At 38.8% G+C, this 20,407-nt stretch overlaps 1 protein-coding gene across 1 annotated transcript in view; it reads right to left on the bottom strand.

Annotated features, from left to right (window-relative positions):
- Positions 1-5,097: 5,097 nt before the first annotated feature.
- The window catches only part of LOC149537110 (DNAJ heat shock N-terminal domain-containing protein), a 322,115-nt gene continuing 306,805 nt past the window's right edge, over positions 5,098-20,407 (bottom strand). The window contains exon 20 of the mRNA XM_089807127.1: positions 5,098-5,566. Within this exon, the coding sequence (XP_089663253.1) occupies positions 5,459-5,566 (108 nt within the window). The 3' untranslated portion in view covers positions 5,098-5,458. The remainder of the gene's footprint in view (positions 5,567-20,407) is intronic.

Genomic DNA, 20,407 nt, shown 5'->3' with positions numbered 1-20,407 from the left:
GAGAAGAGGGTAGAGAAGTACCAAATAGCCTCCTGGAACAAAGCTGGCAAGGAATTCAGTTGGATACCTTGAGAATTAACCAAAGAAGAGATAGTGCTCTAATTCCGGTGAGATTGCACTGTTTTATGGAAAACGACAGTGTTTCGATCACCTTCCTAGAGCCAATCAACTCTAGCCTTTTGCTTCCAAAAAATTTCCTCTTGAAGTTCCCATTCTTCTAGAGCTCTAGAAGCAAGGGATTCAGCCTTGCCAAGATCCTCTGAGAAACCTCGATCTCTAATCTCCCTTGTGATGACATCAAGATCTTCTTGAGCAAGCCTCTTCATAAAGTGAAGGTTCCCAAAGCATTGCCTATTCCATATCTTGAGCTGCCTTTTAACATATTGAAGCCTTTTAGAAAATGAGAACATTGCAGTACCATATGCAAGAGCACCATCTTTCCACCAACAAAAAACAAAATCATGAAGAGAGGAGTCACAAAGCCACATCAACTGGAACTTAAAAGGAGGATGCTTCAGAACATAAGCCCCAATAGCGAAAAATTTGATTGGCCAATGATCTGAACCCCTCCAATCAAGGATTTCTGAAGAGATAGTAAGGGTGCCACTAACCCAGAAGCAAGAAACAAGAAATCTATCCAGACGTTCTGAGATAGCAGCAACACCAGTCCTGCGATTATTGCAGGTATAGAGACCATTAGAAGGCTTAACATCAGAGAGATGCAAAAGAGATATGTGTTGCCGAAGAAGAGCAGAAGAAGGCCCCAATCTAGCCAAACCACCATGCTTCTCCTCCAGACGTAAAACTGAATTGAAGTCCCCTGCTAACACCCAAGGATGATAAGGATGACAATTTCTAACATATTGAATATGTTCCCAAAGTTCCTCCTTTCCCACAAGATCAACAGGTGCATACACATTAGTAACCATGATTACCTCTCCTGAGTCTAGAGCAGAAGCTACCATAGAGAGAGCCGAGTGAGAAGACATTCAACCAAGAGGAGAAATTTTTTGAGGATCCCAAAATATAGCTAAACCACCAACACTACCTGTTGCCCCAACACACTGGCATTGGCCACGAGACCAAATACTAGAGGCATGTTGGACCATAGACTCCATAGAGAGCTTAGTCTCTTGGATACAAAAAACATCAGGACTATGATCAACCACCAAGTTATGAATAGCCTTTTGTCTAGGGATGCTATTCAACCCCCTTACATTCCATGAGAGAATAATCATCATTGGGTAGAATTGGGAAAATGAGAATCCAAAGGTTTCACTGAACCGGACTCAATCAATATATCTCCTGTGAGTTTAATCTTCTCTTCATCTGTTTTGCGCCCACTTCTTAGAGGGGGAGTAGAAGAAGCCTGCTTAAAGGGTCGAGGCATCAACCCCAAGGGGAGAGGAGATCCCTTGCCTTTCCCTGATGGTAGCACATCCTTAACCAAGTCAGCCAAAACAACATCATTATCCTCCAACACTGCAGGAGTCACCAGAGCCTCTGTCACAGGAGCTACAGGGACCTTACAGTTCTGATATACTACAACTTGGGATGCCCCACAAGCATCATTAGGAATAGATCTCTCATCTGGGAAAACTGGATCAGAAGAGATAGGAGGAGGAATACCCTCCTCTAGAACCATACTATCCAGCACCTCAAAGCGGTTAAAACCTGAATCAAATAATCTTTCTTTAAAAGGCCTATTTTGACCATGTCCCTTAGTTCGAGGGCGAACAGGGGTAAATCCATCCTTATCCTGCATTTAAGCCTTACCCTTACTTGTAGCATCTTGCAGATTCATCCCCTTGGTAGTATTAGCCATTTGAGATTGTCCTTTCCCTATGGTATCTGCCAAACCACCAACATTGCTAGCTGTAGAACCATCCACTCCTTTGAAACTCAAGTTATGGGGGCACTGATGCTGTAAATGACCATACTCATGACAAATCCGACAACGGAAAGGGAGGGATTCATAATCTAACTGCTGCACCCAAGAAGAATCCCCCAGACAAATTTTCAAAGAATCTGGTAATGGGTTATTCAAATTAATTTCAACACAAATTCTAGCATAAGAAATAACTTTTTTATCGAGGGATTGATGTGCGATCGCAGCCGGCTTCCCCAACAAAGAAGCAATTTGTCGAAGGATGTTTTCACGCCAAAATTCCAAGGGGAGACGAGGCAAGCGAACCCAAACTGGCACTGTTGAAGGGAGATCCATAGCAGAATTAAAACCTGAATGCCAAGGTTTGACAAATAACCCCACATGGTTGTAGAAATAAGGGCCTCCTTCAAAAACACGATCACGATCAGACATGCAAGAGAATACAACAAAAAAAAAACTATTCCTTGCCAACATAATCTCCATATCGCCTTCCACCTACCATGAGTGGCGGATCCATGTCTCAAGAGCGGATAGGGAAATCCGAATTCCAAGAAATTTGCATATCAAAGCATGCTTGGTCCAATAATCAATGTCCTCCATTACAGCCGTTGGAGGAATAACCAGAACAGGGCGATCATGGCTACGCGAAAAACAACCATTAACTTTTTTCAGCTTGGAGCTCTCCCCTGAATAAAACGATTCAGATCGCATTGCATGCATAGTTGGAGAAGAACCATCTGTTCTCACCAACGCAAAAGAAATCCCAGGCCCTGCCATGCAAACAATAAAACCCCAATCCAAAATTGACTGCAGAAGATTTCCAAAAACACCCATGCAAATTATGTCCAGTAGCTAGCAATCCAAACAGAACAGAAAAAATAGTAAAGATCAAACACCAAGAACAAGCTAGGGGAAAAACCCTAGCCCAGCCGGCAGCCAACACTTCTCCACATTCTCTTTCAAACAATTCAATTTCCAATCATTTTTGCAAAGGATTATGAGTTATCCTTAATTTGGTTTAATTTCATGGATATTTGCAAAAGTTATGGATGTTTTGGTGAAGACAAGTCTAAATCTGTCCTAGGGTTAGCAATTTGGCAAAACATGGAATAATTTTTGTTTCATTAATTGAATTTGGCTATAAATTGGGGAAAATATTGTTATTCATTTTTCTTCAATCCCACCAAAGGGATTAATTTTATTAATTCAATTGTGAAAGTTATGAATGATTTTTTGGAGGATTCAGATTCTACCCTAGATACTAAATTATTTAGTAAGAAGTTTGCAAAATATGCAATTTTTCTTTGGAAAGTTATCAAGTATTATTAATTTGATTTTGTGAATCCTTATAGTGCCTCCTCATTAGAAAGCCTATACCAAAGTAAAGGAAATACATGCGAGTTATGGGGATTGTTACAAAGGACTCAAATATCAAGAAGAAAATGAAGCAAAATAAAGAGACTATGGATAAGAAGGGAGAAATAAAGACAAGATTGGGAGGTGACCATAGAATCCCTTTTGAAAAAAAGAAGTTATACAATGTGTTTCATGTTGCCCAAGTGTTGTTTCCTTCTTTGGCTAATATCATAGTTTGTTGTTTCTTAAGTTTGTGTACTTGCTATTGGTATGATAGGGCCATGCACACCTCTCCTTAATTATGCTATTTTCTTGTTACTTTTAGCCCGCATGCCTCTTTTAAGGCAGGTCTAGTCTTGCTTTCTCATCTTGTCCCTTTTTGTCTAAGTTCAATGTTGTTGTAGCTTCTGAAATTTACGCCATCTCCTTGCTCTTCTAATTTACAACACATACACACCTTAGACATGACTCTTGCAAATGTATTTTCATTATGATGTTTGCACAAGGTTCTATATGAATGGTTTTTACAATTGGATGAAAAGTTTCTTTACTATTCAAACCCTTTCTCCAGTGATAATGACTTCAAGTACATAATCCATTGTGAAACTTGACATTTCAATGCTCTTTGAATGTTTTCCAATCCATCTGTTATACTAAGAAAATAAATTGATACCATGATTAGCCAATAGAAACTTGCCCTTTGCAATTGCTTTATTAAGTTCACACCAATAATGTATGTAATAAAAATCTTATTGTAATACTCTTTGATAATTGATTTGGCTTTGAATGTGGACATAGTAGTGGACGAACACCATACCTAGCATTGTAGAACCTTTTTGGAAGGATACCACAAATTTGGGGTTATTAGAACTAAATTTTGATCTGGAAAATTGAATTTGGAATTTCGCTTTAGGTTCATAAGAGTTGGATTTATAATCATGGGAGAATTGAATTTTGTTTGTGTGCTCCATGTTTGGAATGTTGAACAATTAGATTTTGGGATGTGGATTCAAATTTGGATTTCAGACAAGGACAAACTAACTCACTAGATCATATGACTTTTCTTAATAATAATTGTGGAGATGGATCACACAAACAATATACAAAGTGCATCTTTACAATTTGTGCCATATGACAACTACATGCTTCATATAGTTACTTTATTTTATTTTCTTGGATTTCTTGGTTCACATTGCTTTGGAATCCATATTAGTTTTTGTTTCCCTTTTAATTTTTAGCTTCACAGCTCCTTTTCTATTCATTTTTATTTGTTCAATTTTAATTTTGGACTAGATTTTAGTTCCCCACTTTGTGTGATAAATGACCTTGTCGGTGCAAATCAACGGGTTTACCATGTTGGAGATAGATGATCTTCTTGGTCGAAATCAGTAGAATTAGAATGCTGGCCACAATTTGTTTCCAAACAAGTAGTGTGATTCAATCTACCGCTTACACAACAATTCAGTCCAGTTCATGAGCATCCCCCTACTCTATAAAATATTCAAATGGCACTGGCTTCACCAAAGGCATTTAAGACTTTGTTGACTTGCAAAACCTACAAACTTTTTGCTGAAAGATTGAAACAACTCCAATGTGAAAACAATATCACTTAAAAAGGATTGTAATCATGAAGCAGATCACTCCCTTAGTAAATCACTCTGACCGAAATGTCTGTTCAAGGAATGTTCATTGAATCATAGCAATCTTCCTGGATCTTCTTATTGATTAGACTTGGATCACTCTACTTTCAGCTTGTCTCAATGGAAAGGCCCAAAAAACAATTCTACTGCTCAATTAACATGGTAATCGGTGTTGAATATGAAAATTACATTTGAACAAACTTCAAAACAATCTTAAATCAAAACATTATCTAAATTACCAGCTCACAGTTTACATTCAATTCTGAAATGTACCCCTGAATATAAATGGCAGAATATAAACATCCCAGCCATGACAATGAATTGGAATTTACAATGCCACATGTAAAGTTGGCAGAGATTAGAGCTAGCTTTCTTCTGTTGTCCTCTTCCATCCACTCAGTTGCAAAAATGATATTGGTAAAGATTTAAGAGAGACACCCATGCAGTGAAAAAATGAAATTAAATATTTTATTAATTTTGTTGCATGCAGCATTTACTTTTCTCTGCTGTACTTTTGTAGATATTTCTGTGCCAGTTCGCAAATAAAATAAAACTTGGAAAAAAAGCGTTCAGCTCATTCTTCTGATTCTGTATCTGATTCAAGGGCTTGATACGCATGTTGTGGAATTTCATCTGTAATAGATGGTTCTGGCTTAGGTACACCAGTTCCCACATTATTCATCTACAGGAAACAACAGTCATGTTAATATTGAGATCCATTCAATTTAGTGAAAAGCAAATGAAATAGCAATATTATAAATTCTGTTGTCCCTTTTGCACTTGATATGCTATCATGTAAAACACATCAGTAATCACATATACCTTCAATTCAGTGCTACAAAGAATTCACTATCCATTCAAAATTTCCTAGAACGTTTGCTTTAACATGAATCTCAGCTTCATCAAAAGCTTTGTTGGAATTTTTATGAATTTTCTATGACGAAAAATAATCTAGCATCCTTTAAACATTTTCCATGAAAATAGATGTCATATACCTAAATTTTGATGTAAATATTTTATTAAATTTATTTATCAATTGGTCTTAGAATTTAAATAATATAATAAAATGACCTTTAGTTAATTATTTTAATTTATAAATATCGGGTCCAAAGTTAATAAAGTAATAAAATATTATCAATGTCAGCCTATTGTAAATCTCTAGACGCTTCTTGGAGACCTTTATAAGAAGATAGTTGGGCACTATAAGTCATCATGAATTGGATTTGACACTTCCTTGTAATTCCGAAGGCTGAAGGTTGATGAAATTCTGTGTAGTTTCGGAGGTGGAAGACCCTCCCTATTCTACCTATTGCAGTTTCAGTGGTTCGGCACCACCCTATTCCCCCGTTGGAGGTATTGCTTGGATATCGCACCGTGTGTGTTAGATTTGTCAATTCTCACCATTTGGTAGCAGTTTTGTATCTTCTCAGATCTTGTTTGATGCCTATGTAAACTTGATGTGTTGTCTTCATTGGATTTGAGAATATTATATGTTGTTGAACTTGGTGGCAACACACTGTTTATGCAACTTGGAATTCCACTATCCGTGGGTGTGCAAATTCATTAATCTATATTGGAAAGCAAAATACATTCAACAAATTGTCTACATCACTTATTCATATCATTCCGCATCATTAATTTTTTGATTTCACCATATGATGTGAGTACAATATGCCCTGCCCACCAACGATCCTCAACCAATAACCATACATCGTCCCTAACCCTACTGTTCACCATTGTCTTCCAACCACTATACACAGAAAACTACAAACTATAGGCCATTAATTGTACACTATACAATTAACATAGTGGAGCCATACCCTTTGTACAGTAACATCCATCTAGCCTCCCCGTATACCATCCCCTCTCCCTACATTGTACGATTAGTGCCACTTTCGTACAACATTGATCTATACGTCTCTGCAACTCATACAGAATTAATCCATATGTCCTAATCCGCATGGTCTATGTTTACCAACGGAGTGGTATACACCTAGATAGTCAATGTACAGACACATGCAAAAGTCATAGTACATATGGACTATTCCAAGGAACATATCAATCCATCTCTCTGCCATTGTCAACATGGTTAGAGGATATTGCATTACTTGTTAGTACACGGATCAAGTACATCACAAAACAAGTTAAAAACCTTCGAAGCCACACTACTTCTCTAGCTCCCATCGTTGCTGCAATATAGTTTGCCTCAATAGAACTCTAAGCAAACGAAGCTTGCTTTTTGCAAATCCAAGAGATCATGGTTGATCCTAAGCTGAAACAACATCCTAATGTGCTCCTTCGGTCTTTAACACTTCCGGCCCAATCAAAATCAGTATATCCATGTAACTCCAAACTGATATTCTCATATTTAAGTTCATACCCAATAGTCCCTTGGAGATACCTTACTATATGCTTCAAAGCAACAAGATGAATCTCATGAGGTTCACACATGAATTGACTTAATGCATTCACAGCGTAGTAGATATTGGGTGGAGTATTTACAAGATACATCGGGGACCCAATTATCTGTCTGTATAAAGTGGGATCAACTAGTCTGGATTCAAGACTTTCTTCCTTTAGCTTGTGTATGTTGGTTTCCATAGGTGTAGACATAGTTTGATAGTCCCACATTCCAAATCTTTTCAAAATATCAATCGTGTACTTCTTTTGATGCAAAAAGATATTCCCAGACTTCTGATGCACTTCCAAACCAAGGAAATAATGAAGAATTCCTAAGTCCTTCATTTCAAATTTAGAAGCCAAGTCTTTCTTACACTGATTAATGAGATGTTCTTCCCTTGTAATCAAAAGGTCATCGACATAAAGAATTAGAATTAGCATATCACCTTTAGTTACCTTAAAGTAAAGATTTGGATCAGCCACATTCTTGGTGAATCCAAGACTTAAAAGGTATTTGTCAATCATTTCATACTAGGCTCGGGGAGCTTGTTTGAGTCCATATAGAGCCTTCTTCAATTTACATACATAAGAGGCAGCATCATGAGTCACAAATCCTTCTGGTTGTTCCAAGCATACTTCTTCCTCAATTTTTCCATTTAAAAAAGCAGTTTATACATCCATTTGATGGATTTTCCAACCTTTGGCTGTTGCAATGGCTATTACAGCTTTAACTGAGATATACCAGGCAACTGGTGCAAAAACTTCTTCAAAGTCGATTCCTTCCTTTTGAGAAAAACCTTTAGCCACAAAAGGAGCTTTATGTTTTTCAATGCTACCATCTGCAGCATACTTAACTTTGAAGAGCCATTTTCAAGAAACAACAGATTTTCCCTTAGGTCTAGGAACTATATCCCAAACATCATTTTTAAGTATCGACTGATACTCTTCCACCATTGCATCTTTCCAAGCTTGATGTTTAAGTGCTTTTGAAGCACTTGAAGGTTCAGAGTTTTGACTCTCACACATGAAATCATTGTATGTCAATTTTCTAGGTCTTTTAGTTTCTTGGAAAGTCCTTGAAGGTGCTGAAAATCCATCTCCTTCCTATATAATTTTTCTTTCCCAAAGTGGCCTTTTAGAATGATCAAGACTCTCTTCTTGAGTCTCAAGAGGGATCTTAGTTTCATTTGAAGTCTCTTCAGGGTACTCCCTCTGAATCTCAGGAGCAAGAGCCTCTTCTTGGGATAAGTCAACTGTATCTAGTTCATCAGAAGTTTTTGCTCTTCTAAAAGCAATATCTTCTTCAAAAATGACATCTCTGCTGAGTTCTATTTGTTTCTGTCCAGGTATGTAGACTCTGTATCCTTTTAATGTTTCACTAAAACCAATAAGAATTCCTTTTCTTCCAATAGGTTCTAATTTTGTCCTTTTCTCCTTAGGTATATGAACATACACAGGACATCCAAATATCTTTAAGTGACTAATGTTAGGTTTCTTTCCTGAAAATGCTTCTTTAGGGGTCAAGTATTGTCCAAATATGAGTGAGGAATCTATTCTGAATATAGACTATTGTATTAGATGCTTCAGCCCAAAATGACATGCACAAGTTTTGATAAAAACCGTAGCCCTAGTAGCTTCTACAATAGTTTTATTTTTCCTTTCAGCAACTCTATTTTGTTGAGGATTGTAGGGGAGGACTCCCCCTTAATTCTAGCAAGTTTGTAGAACTCTTTAAGTATTTCAGAAGTGTACTCTTTCCCATTATTTGTTATCAGAATTTTAATTTTCTTTCCTAAGGAGTTTTCAATGATTATTTTGACTTTTTTAAACTTAAAAGGAATCTCTTTAGATTCCTTGCACTTAAGGAAGTATATCCATGTCTTCCTTGAAAAATCATCAACAAATATCACATAGTACAGGAACCCTCCTATAGATGGTAAAGACATGGGTTCACATGAGTCAAAGTGCACTAGTTCCAACACATCTTTAGTTTTGCTCAAACTATGAGGGAATGAATTTTTAGTGTTTTTCAATAAGGCACAACCTTTGCAAGATTCATTGTGAATATGGTTTAATTTGGGCGTTCCAGTTACTAACTTCTCCATAGATGTTAGGGCACAAAAGTTGATATGACCTAATCTTCTATGCCATATTTCATTTGTATCTAAAGCCTCATGCACAAGTGCAAAGTTTGTCTCAGTGCATAGCTCATATAATAGTCCTTGTCGTACTCCTATTGTTAGAGCCTTCTTTCTGGTTGAATTCTTAGGCCAAGCTAGTACCTTTCCTTCCATGAATACAATTCTATAACCATCATCTTCAAGTGCAGCTATGGATATTAAATTCCTTTTAATACCTAGTACATAAAGAACTCCAGAAAGCTGAATAGAATTTTTAGATCTCAATTTGATGGTGCAGGTCCCAATCCCTTTTACAGAATGTGCAAAATCATCACCAATTGTAACTTCATCTGTTTCTATTTGCATGCTGTCTAGGTTATCCTGATATCTAGTGATGAGTCCTGAAGATCTGCTTTCAACTATCCAAGTGTTAGATTTGGTTGGTATTTGACTGGACAATGTTGAATAGAAGGCATATTTCTTAGATTCATGTCTTTCGTCTAATTTATCAGATTTGGCAAATGATGCTTGAGGTTTAGATCGATCGGGAAAATTTATCACATAATGTCCATATAGATCACATCTAGAACACTGAATTTTGGACAAGTCTTTCTTTTGTTTAGATTGTCCTCTTCCATGAAAGTTTATTTTCCTTTTGTTCTTCTTATTTCCCTTCTTATGAGAGTTTGTGTTAAAAACTCGAACGTCTTCATCTAAGGTTTTATGTTTTCCTTTAATCATTAATCTTGATTCTTGTTGAAGACAATCAGATCTTAATCGATCTTGTTATGGGATTTTAGATCTAGCACTTATTACTTGTACAAAAGATTCCTAAGAATTTGGAAGTCCTCCTAATGCTATTAGGGATAATTATTGGTTGTCAATCTCATAACTGACTATAGATAGATCTCTCAAATCTGTGATTTTCATGAAGAAAGCATTTATAGTTTCTCCTTTATTCATGCTAATATTATTCATTTGTCTTTTAAGAGCAAGTTTTTTGCCAGTATTATTTATTATGAATGCATTTTCAAGAGCTCAAAACATGCGATATGTTGTTGCATGTTTTGCCACAATAGGCACTATGTGATCTCGAATACCATCCACGATTATCTTCATGGCCTTCTCATTATTCTCGATCCATAATGTTTTCTTTGGATCATCTTTAGGTTCTTCCTTATCTTCTCTTAAAAGGATTCCCATTTGTTTTCTTTTAATAGCATCATTATACGAAGTTTCCAAGATTCGAAGTTATCAGCAATTGCAAGGTGGTGTTTGAACCTTAACATGTTTGTCATCTTGTAGAGAAAAGATAGACTGCAATTTAATGTGAAATCTGATCTCTTAAACTTAATGAGATATCTCCTTAACCAGACTCTGATACCATATAAAGTTTCTTACCAGATTTCAAATTCGATGGCAGATTGATGCACAATTTTATTGCAAGTATGAACACTATTGGCAATGGACTGATTTGCTCCAAAATCTGTAGAATTAGTGCAGAAATAATAGAGATAAAATAATATTCTTGAACTCAGAATGTCCTTCGATCCTTTGATATGCTTGCATTAATTGATTTAGATGCCTTGTTTACTCAGGCAAATCAGGTATATATATTGAGTGAAAGGGTGTGGGGATAAATGGTCATGTCTTCGAATGGAGACATGGACATTCATCCTTACACTTATTTGGAAGTAACTAATCATTCGCGATTTGTTACGAACTTATCACAAGTAAAAAAATGTAATACCAATCATTAAGATTTGCGTCTCAATATAAAGTGTAGATCGAAAGATCTAAATACCAAAGGAATCAGAATTTTGATCATGCCTTAAATGATCTTAGAAAACATATATCATTGGTTTCTACTGTGCATTGGTTACATACAACAAGTACGTATGCATATATGTATGTGATGTCCCCATCTTTTTAACATCTCAATGGAGTTCTTAGCCTTTGCATTCTCCGAAGGCTAAGTGGAGAAATAAGAAGAAATTGATTAAATTAATTTCTTATAAAGTCATTAAATAAATTATAATTAAAAGGTGACTTTATATTTAATTAATTTAATCAATTTCTCCTTATTTCTCCACTTAGCCTTCGGAGAATGTAAAGGCTAAGAACTCCACTGAGATGCTAAAAAGATGGGGAAAATACAATGGTATCAGAGCTTGCTTGCAAAGTGTTCGACAAAATGTCAAACAATTGAATTTGAGAAGGATTGGTGTTTCACAAAGTTATAACCGGTTGGGGTTATTATAGTGGTATCAATAAGACATTAGGGCAACAAATTTTGATATAAAACTCTGATATAAATCAGATTACAACAGATTTTACAAACCCTACCAATGCCCTAAATATCTACTCTCAAACGATGCAAAATGTAATAGATAAAAGAACTGGAATTGCTCCAAAAATATGAATTTTTCTGTAGCAAATCACTGTAGCAGCAATGACACTGTAGTGACAACACTATAGCACCCTCACTGAAGCAACGGTACTGTAGCAAGTTACTGTAGTAGCAGTATTGTAGCAAAGTTACTGTAGAAGCAATACTGTAGTAGAGTTCCTGTAGCAATATCCAACTTATTCCTTCTCCACAAATCTGGCCCTAAGCCACAAATTCGGCACAATGAAAAGACTACTTTGTCTTCTCCAACAGTTGCAACCCTTTGAAAAATATTTCACCACCTTAGCTATGCAAATCAATGGGAGTGTTTGTTCCCAACGATCAATACAGCAACTGCAAAATCCCTTGGCTCCACAAGTTATCCGGAAAAGTAGATGGCAACACATTCGATGCTCAACAATGAGGCTGCCCTCCCTATTTATTCTTTTCCTCCAATAGATGGACCTCCTTCTAGAAGAAATTAAATTATATTTAATTCCTCCTTCTAGAAGATTCTTTTAATTTATTTATTTAACTTTAGTCACTTTTAATTAAATAAATTAAATATAAAGTCACCTTTTAATTTTAATTTATTTAATGACTTTATAAGAAATTAATTTAATCAATTTCTCCTTATTTCTCCACTTAGCCTTCGGAGAATGTAAAGGCTAAGAACTCCACTGAGATGCTAAAAAGATGGGGTCATTACAATCCGCCCTCCCTGAAATTGCTTGTCCTCAAGCAATGTCAACTCCGAATGCTATAAAATTTCCTCACCTTCCATAGTAGCATCCTCAACGGGAAAGTCTTTCCATTCGATCAAATATTCCTTGATAACTTTTCTCCTAAACTGTTTATCCCTAACATCCAATATAGTCTCAGGTATAGGAATCAACTTACCCCCATCATCTAAGGGTGGCAGAATTGTGAAAAGGACCACAAGATGTCCTAACGCCTTCTTGAGGCATGACACATTAAAAACATTATGGACCTTATTATCAGTTGGTAACTTCAACTCATATGCTACCTCACCCACACGCATAATGATTCTGAAGGGTCCATAGTATCGTGGTTCCAGCTTCCTTGCACCATTCTTCTTTAGTGTAGACTATCTATAAGGCTGTAGCACCAAGTACGCCATGTCTCCTACCTTGAATGAACGTTTAACTCTTTTCTGATCTGCACATTGCTTCTACTAGTGTTGTGCTCTCTAAATATTCTCCTTAAGAGCCTTCATGATATCTTGATTTTCTTGCAGCAAAGTTCCAACACTAGGCATTCTACTATCACTTGTTTACCGTATCGATTAATTAAGCAACGCACACAGGAAATAGACACTAACACTGAACAACAAATAGTAGAACTCTTATTGTTATTCGCATATACCAATAGTACATTATGCTTCGATGATAAGATATTACAATGCTTTCCGAAGGGGTTATAAATACTTTCCGAGGAACCTTCCCGAAGGTATCTGTCGGCCAGATACATTATGTCCGCTACAAACTATTTACTCGTCAGCTGATACACAATTTCCTTTCCGAAGGGACCCGTCGACTAGTACACAATTTCCTTTCCAAAGGGACCCATCGGCTGATACACAATTTCCTTTCCGAAGGGACTCGTCGGCTGATACACAATTTCCTTTCCGAAGGGACCCATCGGCTGATACACAATTTCCTTTCCAAAGGGACCCATTGGCTAATACACAATTTCCTTTCCGAAGGGACCCATCGACCGATACACAATTTCTACCGACGACATCATCTCCCCCAAAAAGAAAAGTCGTCTCCTGACGACTATTACAAAATCTCTGAGACAAATCAACAACCAAAATACATTGACTGACTAATTGGTCTTCAACACTGTCACCTTAGCCAATCTGACATCTGACCTTGATAGCCACCTTTGCCGCTTTCTGCCTTCCAATTCCGAGTACACTGAATCAAGTGTCACTGCACTGCCTCCAACTGGATGATCAGCTCCTCCCGAGCTCTCTACGCATCCACCAAGACAGCCTCACGGCCAACACCTACTCTCAGTGCCTCTGATACACAGACACTCCATGCCTGCAGCAGCTCCAAGTCTTCTCAACTGGTCAGACTCCCACGACTGATATCCACAACGACTGGGGGTCCAGGCAGCGCCCTCGCGGGGTCCTAGGGCAGCGCCCCTCGCCGCCAAGACCAAATTAGCACTTCGCAACCCACACAGAAATGCACGGAACACACCATTTCTGTCATTATCTGCCAATTCTGCACTCTTTCTGGCAACCACGGATGCGTCCCCTTCCCTTTGGCATCATTTGTCACTCATTCTGAACAACTTGATTCTGTCGTCGTCTTTTTTTTTTTTTGAAAACCTCCTGTCACCCTTCTGTGATGAAATCCGTACGGCTTCAATCTTGACACTGTCTACTGACTGCATATGGATGCCTCCTTCCTGCACACAGGTTTCGATGAAACAAATTTGAAGGCGTTTTCACTATTTCAATCTTCTGGAAAAGCCGTACTGCAATATCCTCCCAAGTCTTGAAAATTCGTACGATAAAAATTAACAAATTTTGGCTCCAATTTTCGTACACTAACCTTCTGAGGCTATCAAAATCCGTACAGTGGTTTTAGTGTTGCAATATGCAACTTTTAAAAACCGTACAGTGCAAGAAAAAGCCGTACCACAGGAAAACCGTACACCACATTCAAGATGGAAACCGTACATTGCCTTAAAACCGTACTTCAAATTTGAAATCCGTACGTTGTCTTTAAAAAACCGTACAGCAAGCATGAAATCTGTACATTGCTCGATCACAAGAAATCCGTACGCTGTCTCCACAATCCGTACGACAGCTGTGAAAATAACCATACGGGAACTGTCTTTAAAATCTGTATGGTAACCTTGCTGCTAAAAACCGTACGGTATCTGCAAGTTAAAAACTGTACATTGCTTTCTTATAAAAATCCGTACGGTGAACCAATAAATTTCGTACACTGCATCATCATTTAAAAATCCGTACGGTACATATCAGACTTGATGCTTTTGAAATTTGCGTACACTGCTCAAAAATTCGTAACAAGATACAAAACTTGGCGAAATCCGTACATTGAACTGAAAAATCCATACACTTCCTCCAAAACCGTACGGTGAATATTTAAGAATCCGTACGGTGCTTTGTTTCCTAAAATCCGTAGAGTAGCTTTTTCATCACCCTTTTTTTTTTTTTTGAAAATCTCGCTTCTGGAACAATTATGTACAATATTTACATATATACAATACTTACAGTCTTTTCTTAGTTATTCGTCCACAAGGGTGCGTTACTTCTTTCATGGTAGACATTCAACTTCGACCTCTTCACTACATCGAATACTTCCTTTCCGTCTAGCATCCACTATTTTATTGCTCTATTATTGCCTACTTCCCGAATGTGGTACGCCCCGACCCATTTAATTTTGAACTTGCCTAGTTTGATTTTATTCCGATCGTCGTACTTCAACACCCACTGTCCAAGTTGAAACTTGCTACGCCTGTTCTGTGTCATCTCCATACCGCCCAGTTTGTTCCCGAAGCTCCGTAGCATGGACTCCATCAATTGCCCCTTCTGGCCACCAATAACACGTCCACTCCATACTACTGCAACTTTTTTTAGACCCTTCCGCTTTGTTTCCTGTGCAGACCGTATCGTGTGCCTTCCTTGCTGCCAGTACCTTTCTGCTATATTTGTGGTTCGACGTAATACTTTCTTCCTGCGTAGTCGTACAGTAGAATCTTTCCTTCTTTTGGGTTCGTACTATATGTTCTGTCCTTCAGCTTTAGTCATATCCGCGTTTTCTTCTTCGGCTTCTCTGTGTTGCTTCAGACATTCATTTCCTTCTTTCTTACCTTCGTCGATCCTTAGCATATTACAACTTGGAAAGAGCTCGTAATCCTCTATCTGCCAGTGGTAAAGACCATTTACTGAATCCAAATCGTCATCTCCTTCCAGTTGTAAAACTCCCTCCTGATCTGGTTCCATAATTTGCCCCTTTTCATCCTCTTCTCCCTCAGAATCTGACGAGGGCTTCGTCCCCGACCATTTGAGTGTGCAGATCAATGACATACTTCCGGCCTTTGCTTTCGAGTTATAAAGTATTTTTCTTCCAATCGTGCTTTGCTTTTGCTTGTATCAGCCACCCCCGACCCAAAATAGCATCGTACCCCTTCCGCCTGAGAGGAATCACAACGAAGTCCAACAGGAATGGTTGTGTTTCGATTGTCACTAGTTGCGCTGTGAGTATTCCCAACGGCTTGATTCCATGTTGATCGGCCGTTAGCAGCTGGAAGGTAGGTGGCCATAATGTCGGCCGGCCCAACTTCTTCCAAGTATCCTCTGGTAGCACATTGATACCGGATCCTCCGTCGACGATCATGTCTGTTAGTACAGTCCCGAGAATGCCCATTTCAACAACCACCGGATAGCATCCAGAGGAAAGAGCTAACAACATCGGATCTTCTGCACTTGTACCCCCCTGTTTGTTGTTGTCTTGCTCTACGGGTCGCTTAGCACTTGGGACTATATTTGTGAGGGTCGTACGGAGTTGAGGCATCGTGAGCAACAGATCATTTATCCTGACGGGTATCTCAACTTGCAATATTTACCGTACAATGTTCTGTTCTGCACAGTTCCGGACGGAAGTACTCGGCATGTCCTTCAGGTGTGCTATTTCGGCCTGTGTTACTTTCTGAATCTCTGCCCTTGCTTCCTCCAGTCTCTTCTTTTCTTCCGCTAGGTCAGGGTATAACTTCGCCTGCTTCCGAGTGATTGCCAGAACTTCTTCCTCGTCTGTCCCTACGGTAATCAAGTTTACGCCGGACTTCGAGCACTTAGTATCATCATGATCTCTAGGCCCACACCAACGACATAGCAGCTTCGGTGTGTTCGTCGTTGTGCACTCCCGGGCGAAGTGACCCCACAGATTGCATGCGCGGCATTGAACAATTGGCCAACCATTCGCATCGTACTGAATTCGACTCCTTCCTCCATTGTTGTTGTTGCCACCATTGTTGTTATTGCTGTTGTTGTTTGGACCGCGCTAGTTGTTTCTATATCCGCCGGATGTGGCATCTTCCGTACTGGTGTTCCCGTTCCCTCCTGACGGGGATGCCTCTTGTGATAGGAACACTTGTTGCGGTGTCCTTGTTTTTAAATTGAAAGGGCATTCCTTTACTGAGTGTCCCAAGATCTGACAAATTTCACAAAATTGATCTTTCGGGCAGGATCCCTTCGTATGGCCTTGTTTCTTACATTTCGTGCACCATAGGTCAGTGCCCTTAGTTTCCTTGTTCATGTTTTTGAATTCCTTCATCATCTGCATCATGTCCTTCTGGAGGGCACGGACCTTCTTGTTGCTTCCTTCGTCATCGCTGCTATCATCTCCTGAGGATGCATCGTCATCTAAATTGAACGAGCTGGTCTTCTTCTTCTTCTTTGTCTTCTGGTCACTTTCGAGGTTCATTGCCTGATTGTACGCTTCATTGTATGTGGATGGTGGCACGATATTCATCTTTTTCTACAGCTTCGGGTGAAGGCCTTCAATGAACCATCTTTTCTGGAGTCCATCTGCCGGCTTATTCTCCATTTTACTGATTAAGTCCTTCAATCTCTTGGCGAAGACCTGTACTGTTTCATTCTTCTTTTGTTTGGTATTGAATATCTCGGCTACAATTTCATTATCATCACGCAAAAGTTGAAATTCCGCGATGAACTCCTTAATATTATCCCAACTATTTAATTTCTGTGGATCAGCATCAGTAAACCAATCAATCGCAACACCCCGTAGGGTAGCAGGAAATTGCCGGATCTATTCGTTTGTATCTGTTATGCCATTTGCCCTCCAGATGGTTTCACATGTTTTACAATGTCGAATGGGATCAGCTGCTTCATCACCATCAAATTTAGGCAATTTTTCCTTCAGACCTACCATTATCACTATATGTCGAGGGTTTTGTTGTGTACCCGCACTGTTTTGCACTCCCGCGCTGTTTTGAGCACCCGTGCTGTTCTGAGCTCCCGTGCTGTTTTGAACACCCGCGCTGTTCTACACACCTGCGCTGTTTTCTACACCCGCGTTGTTTTCTGCTTCCGCGCTGTTTGGTGAAGAAGAGGGTTCATCAACCGAAGTTGTTCGTCCCGGAAGTATATCTCAGACGAAGAGGTCACTCCATGCTCGTGCTCCTTTGGCACACCGAGCCGTGCGAGTCGATCTCCTTCCGTCAGGATTCTCTTCCTGTGGCGTATGTAGGTTCAGAAACTCCTCCCTTGCTTCTTCCACCAAATCAAGCCGTTGTCAAGTCTCCTTCAACAATACTTCTGCGCTCTTGTTTCGGTCGGAAATCTTCTAAAACCTCCTTCGACGCTCTATCTGCTGAGCCAAATTTAAATTTTTCTGCGCAACGCGTATGTCATCTTATTCCTTCAGCTTACTCTTATCTTTGTTCAACTGATTCGGCATTTAATTCATATCCGCCTGCTTGCGTGCCAGATCCATCGGGCAATGGCGCCAAATGTTTACCGTATGGATTAATTAAGCAACGCACATAGGAAATAGACACTAACACCGAACAGCAAATAGCAGAACTCTTATTATTATTCGCATATACCAACAATACATTATGCTTCGATGATAAGATATTACAATGCTTTCCAAAGGGGTTATAAATACTTTCCGAGGAACCTTCCCGAAGGTATCCGTCGGCCAGATACATTATGTCCGCTACAAACTATTTACCCGTCGGCTGATACACAATTTCCTTTCCGAAGGGACCCTTCGGCTGATACACAATTTCCTTTCCGAAGGGACCCATTGACTGATACACAATTTCCTTTCCGAAGGGACCCATCGACTGATACACAATTTCCTTTCCGAAGGGACCCATCGGCTGATACACAATTTCCTTTCCAAAGGGACCCGTTGGCTAATACACAATTTCCTTTCCGAAGGGACCCATCGACCGATACACAATTTCTACTAACGACATCACTCATCAACAGATCAAGAAAGTTGGGTGCCTCATAACCATGGAAGACCATAAATGGTGTCATCTGTATAGGAAGTTGGTAGGTGTTATTATAATAGTACTCACAAGACATATCCACTTAACCCATCCCTTTTGCTTCCCTACAATGTAGTTCCTAAAATATCCCTTCTTGGTTAGATCAGAAAGTGGTATCGATTCCATTAACTAATTTGCAATAAAAACCACATGAGCCCAAAATTCCTCTTAGTTGTGTGAGACTCTCAATTATAGGCCACTCAATTATTGTCTTGACCTTGTCTAGATCCATGCATACTCCCCATGTGCTAAATATGTGTCCTAAGTACAACAGTGCTCTGGACCCCAACTCACACTTGAATTCCTTGACATGCAAGGTCTCTTTGCCAAGAATACCCAAACCTGTATCAAGATGCAGAATATAATCCCTCCACAATTTGTTGTACACAGAAACTAACACAAACTGCCTCAACTATTGTATGTCTAGATGATAAACATGTTTTTGCTGCTCCTCATGTATTGGCATCAAAACACAACTTATGTAATGAAGCCATGTCATCCGCAATACCATATCAGCATCTCCCATGTTTAAAACATAAAAATCTGCATTAAACTCAAAGTTATTCAAATGCATGGGCAGATCTGAAATCTTCCTGTCGCACCTAAGAGTGTAGCCATTTGTAACCTTTACTCTTATACCCTCAAATACCTCCATCTGTATGTTGCATCTCTCAACCAACCAAGCATCAATGAAGTTATGTGTGACACCTTTATAAAGCAAGGTAATGATTTTCTGCCCAACTAAAACTCCACGCATCCTAAAGGATCCCTCATGCTGTATGTTAGTGAGATGTGCTTCCTGTAACTGAACCGACTCTTCCCTTCCAGCCCTTTCTTCCTCATGTTCTGATCCTGCTAGCTTAGACCCTTCTTGATCAAATTTCTAATCTAAATTTTCAGATTCAGAATTCTCATTATATGCCCATATAACACAGCCAATCTTCCCCTTACACCTTAATGGACAATCATGGTTTACATCATGTGGGCTTTTGCAATAAAAACAAAACTTCTTTCTACTCAAATCATTAAGCGTTTCTCTATCTAGGGGTGTTGCTGATTCCCCCTTTGGATTTAACTTTTTCTGAACTGCTCAAATATGATCCTCAATTTGTTTGTGCATCATGTCATGATGAGATAATGCTACAATAGCCTCATCCTCCTCCACCTTTAACCGAGTCTCCAAGCTATGAACAACTTCAGTTACTCTTCGTGTTTGTTATCTTTAACAAATCCTTTAGTTGACCAGACTCATCAACTTCATTGTTGTCATTGGAACTAGGTACATTTTTAGATTCATTCTCTGATTGAAATAAGAGTCTTCTAATGTTATCCATCCTCTTTTTCCTTACTATGTTGAGGAGATTGACCTTTTCTTTGACCTCTTGAAAATGTTGTCTTGCATTGGCAGCTACCAATTTAGCATTTTTAGCTTTTTGCACCCATTCATCATTCATTTCTTTAAACTTCTTCACCTCTTTAATGCCAAAGTATGTTAAACTAGCTCTTGTATAATTGATATCTTTTGGTT

The sequence above is a fragment of the Cupressus sempervirens genome, chromosome 10, assembly GCF_028749045.1.
Source record: "Cupressus sempervirens isolate cs-2001-9-10 chromosome 10, ASM2874904v1, whole genome shotgun sequence".
NCBI classification, from domain to species: domain Eukaryota; kingdom Viridiplantae; phylum Streptophyta; class Pinopsida; order Cupressales; family Cupressaceae; genus Cupressus; species Cupressus sempervirens.
Note: the sequence above shows the minus strand (reverse complement) of the source record. Positions and strands in the feature narration are given on the sequence as shown.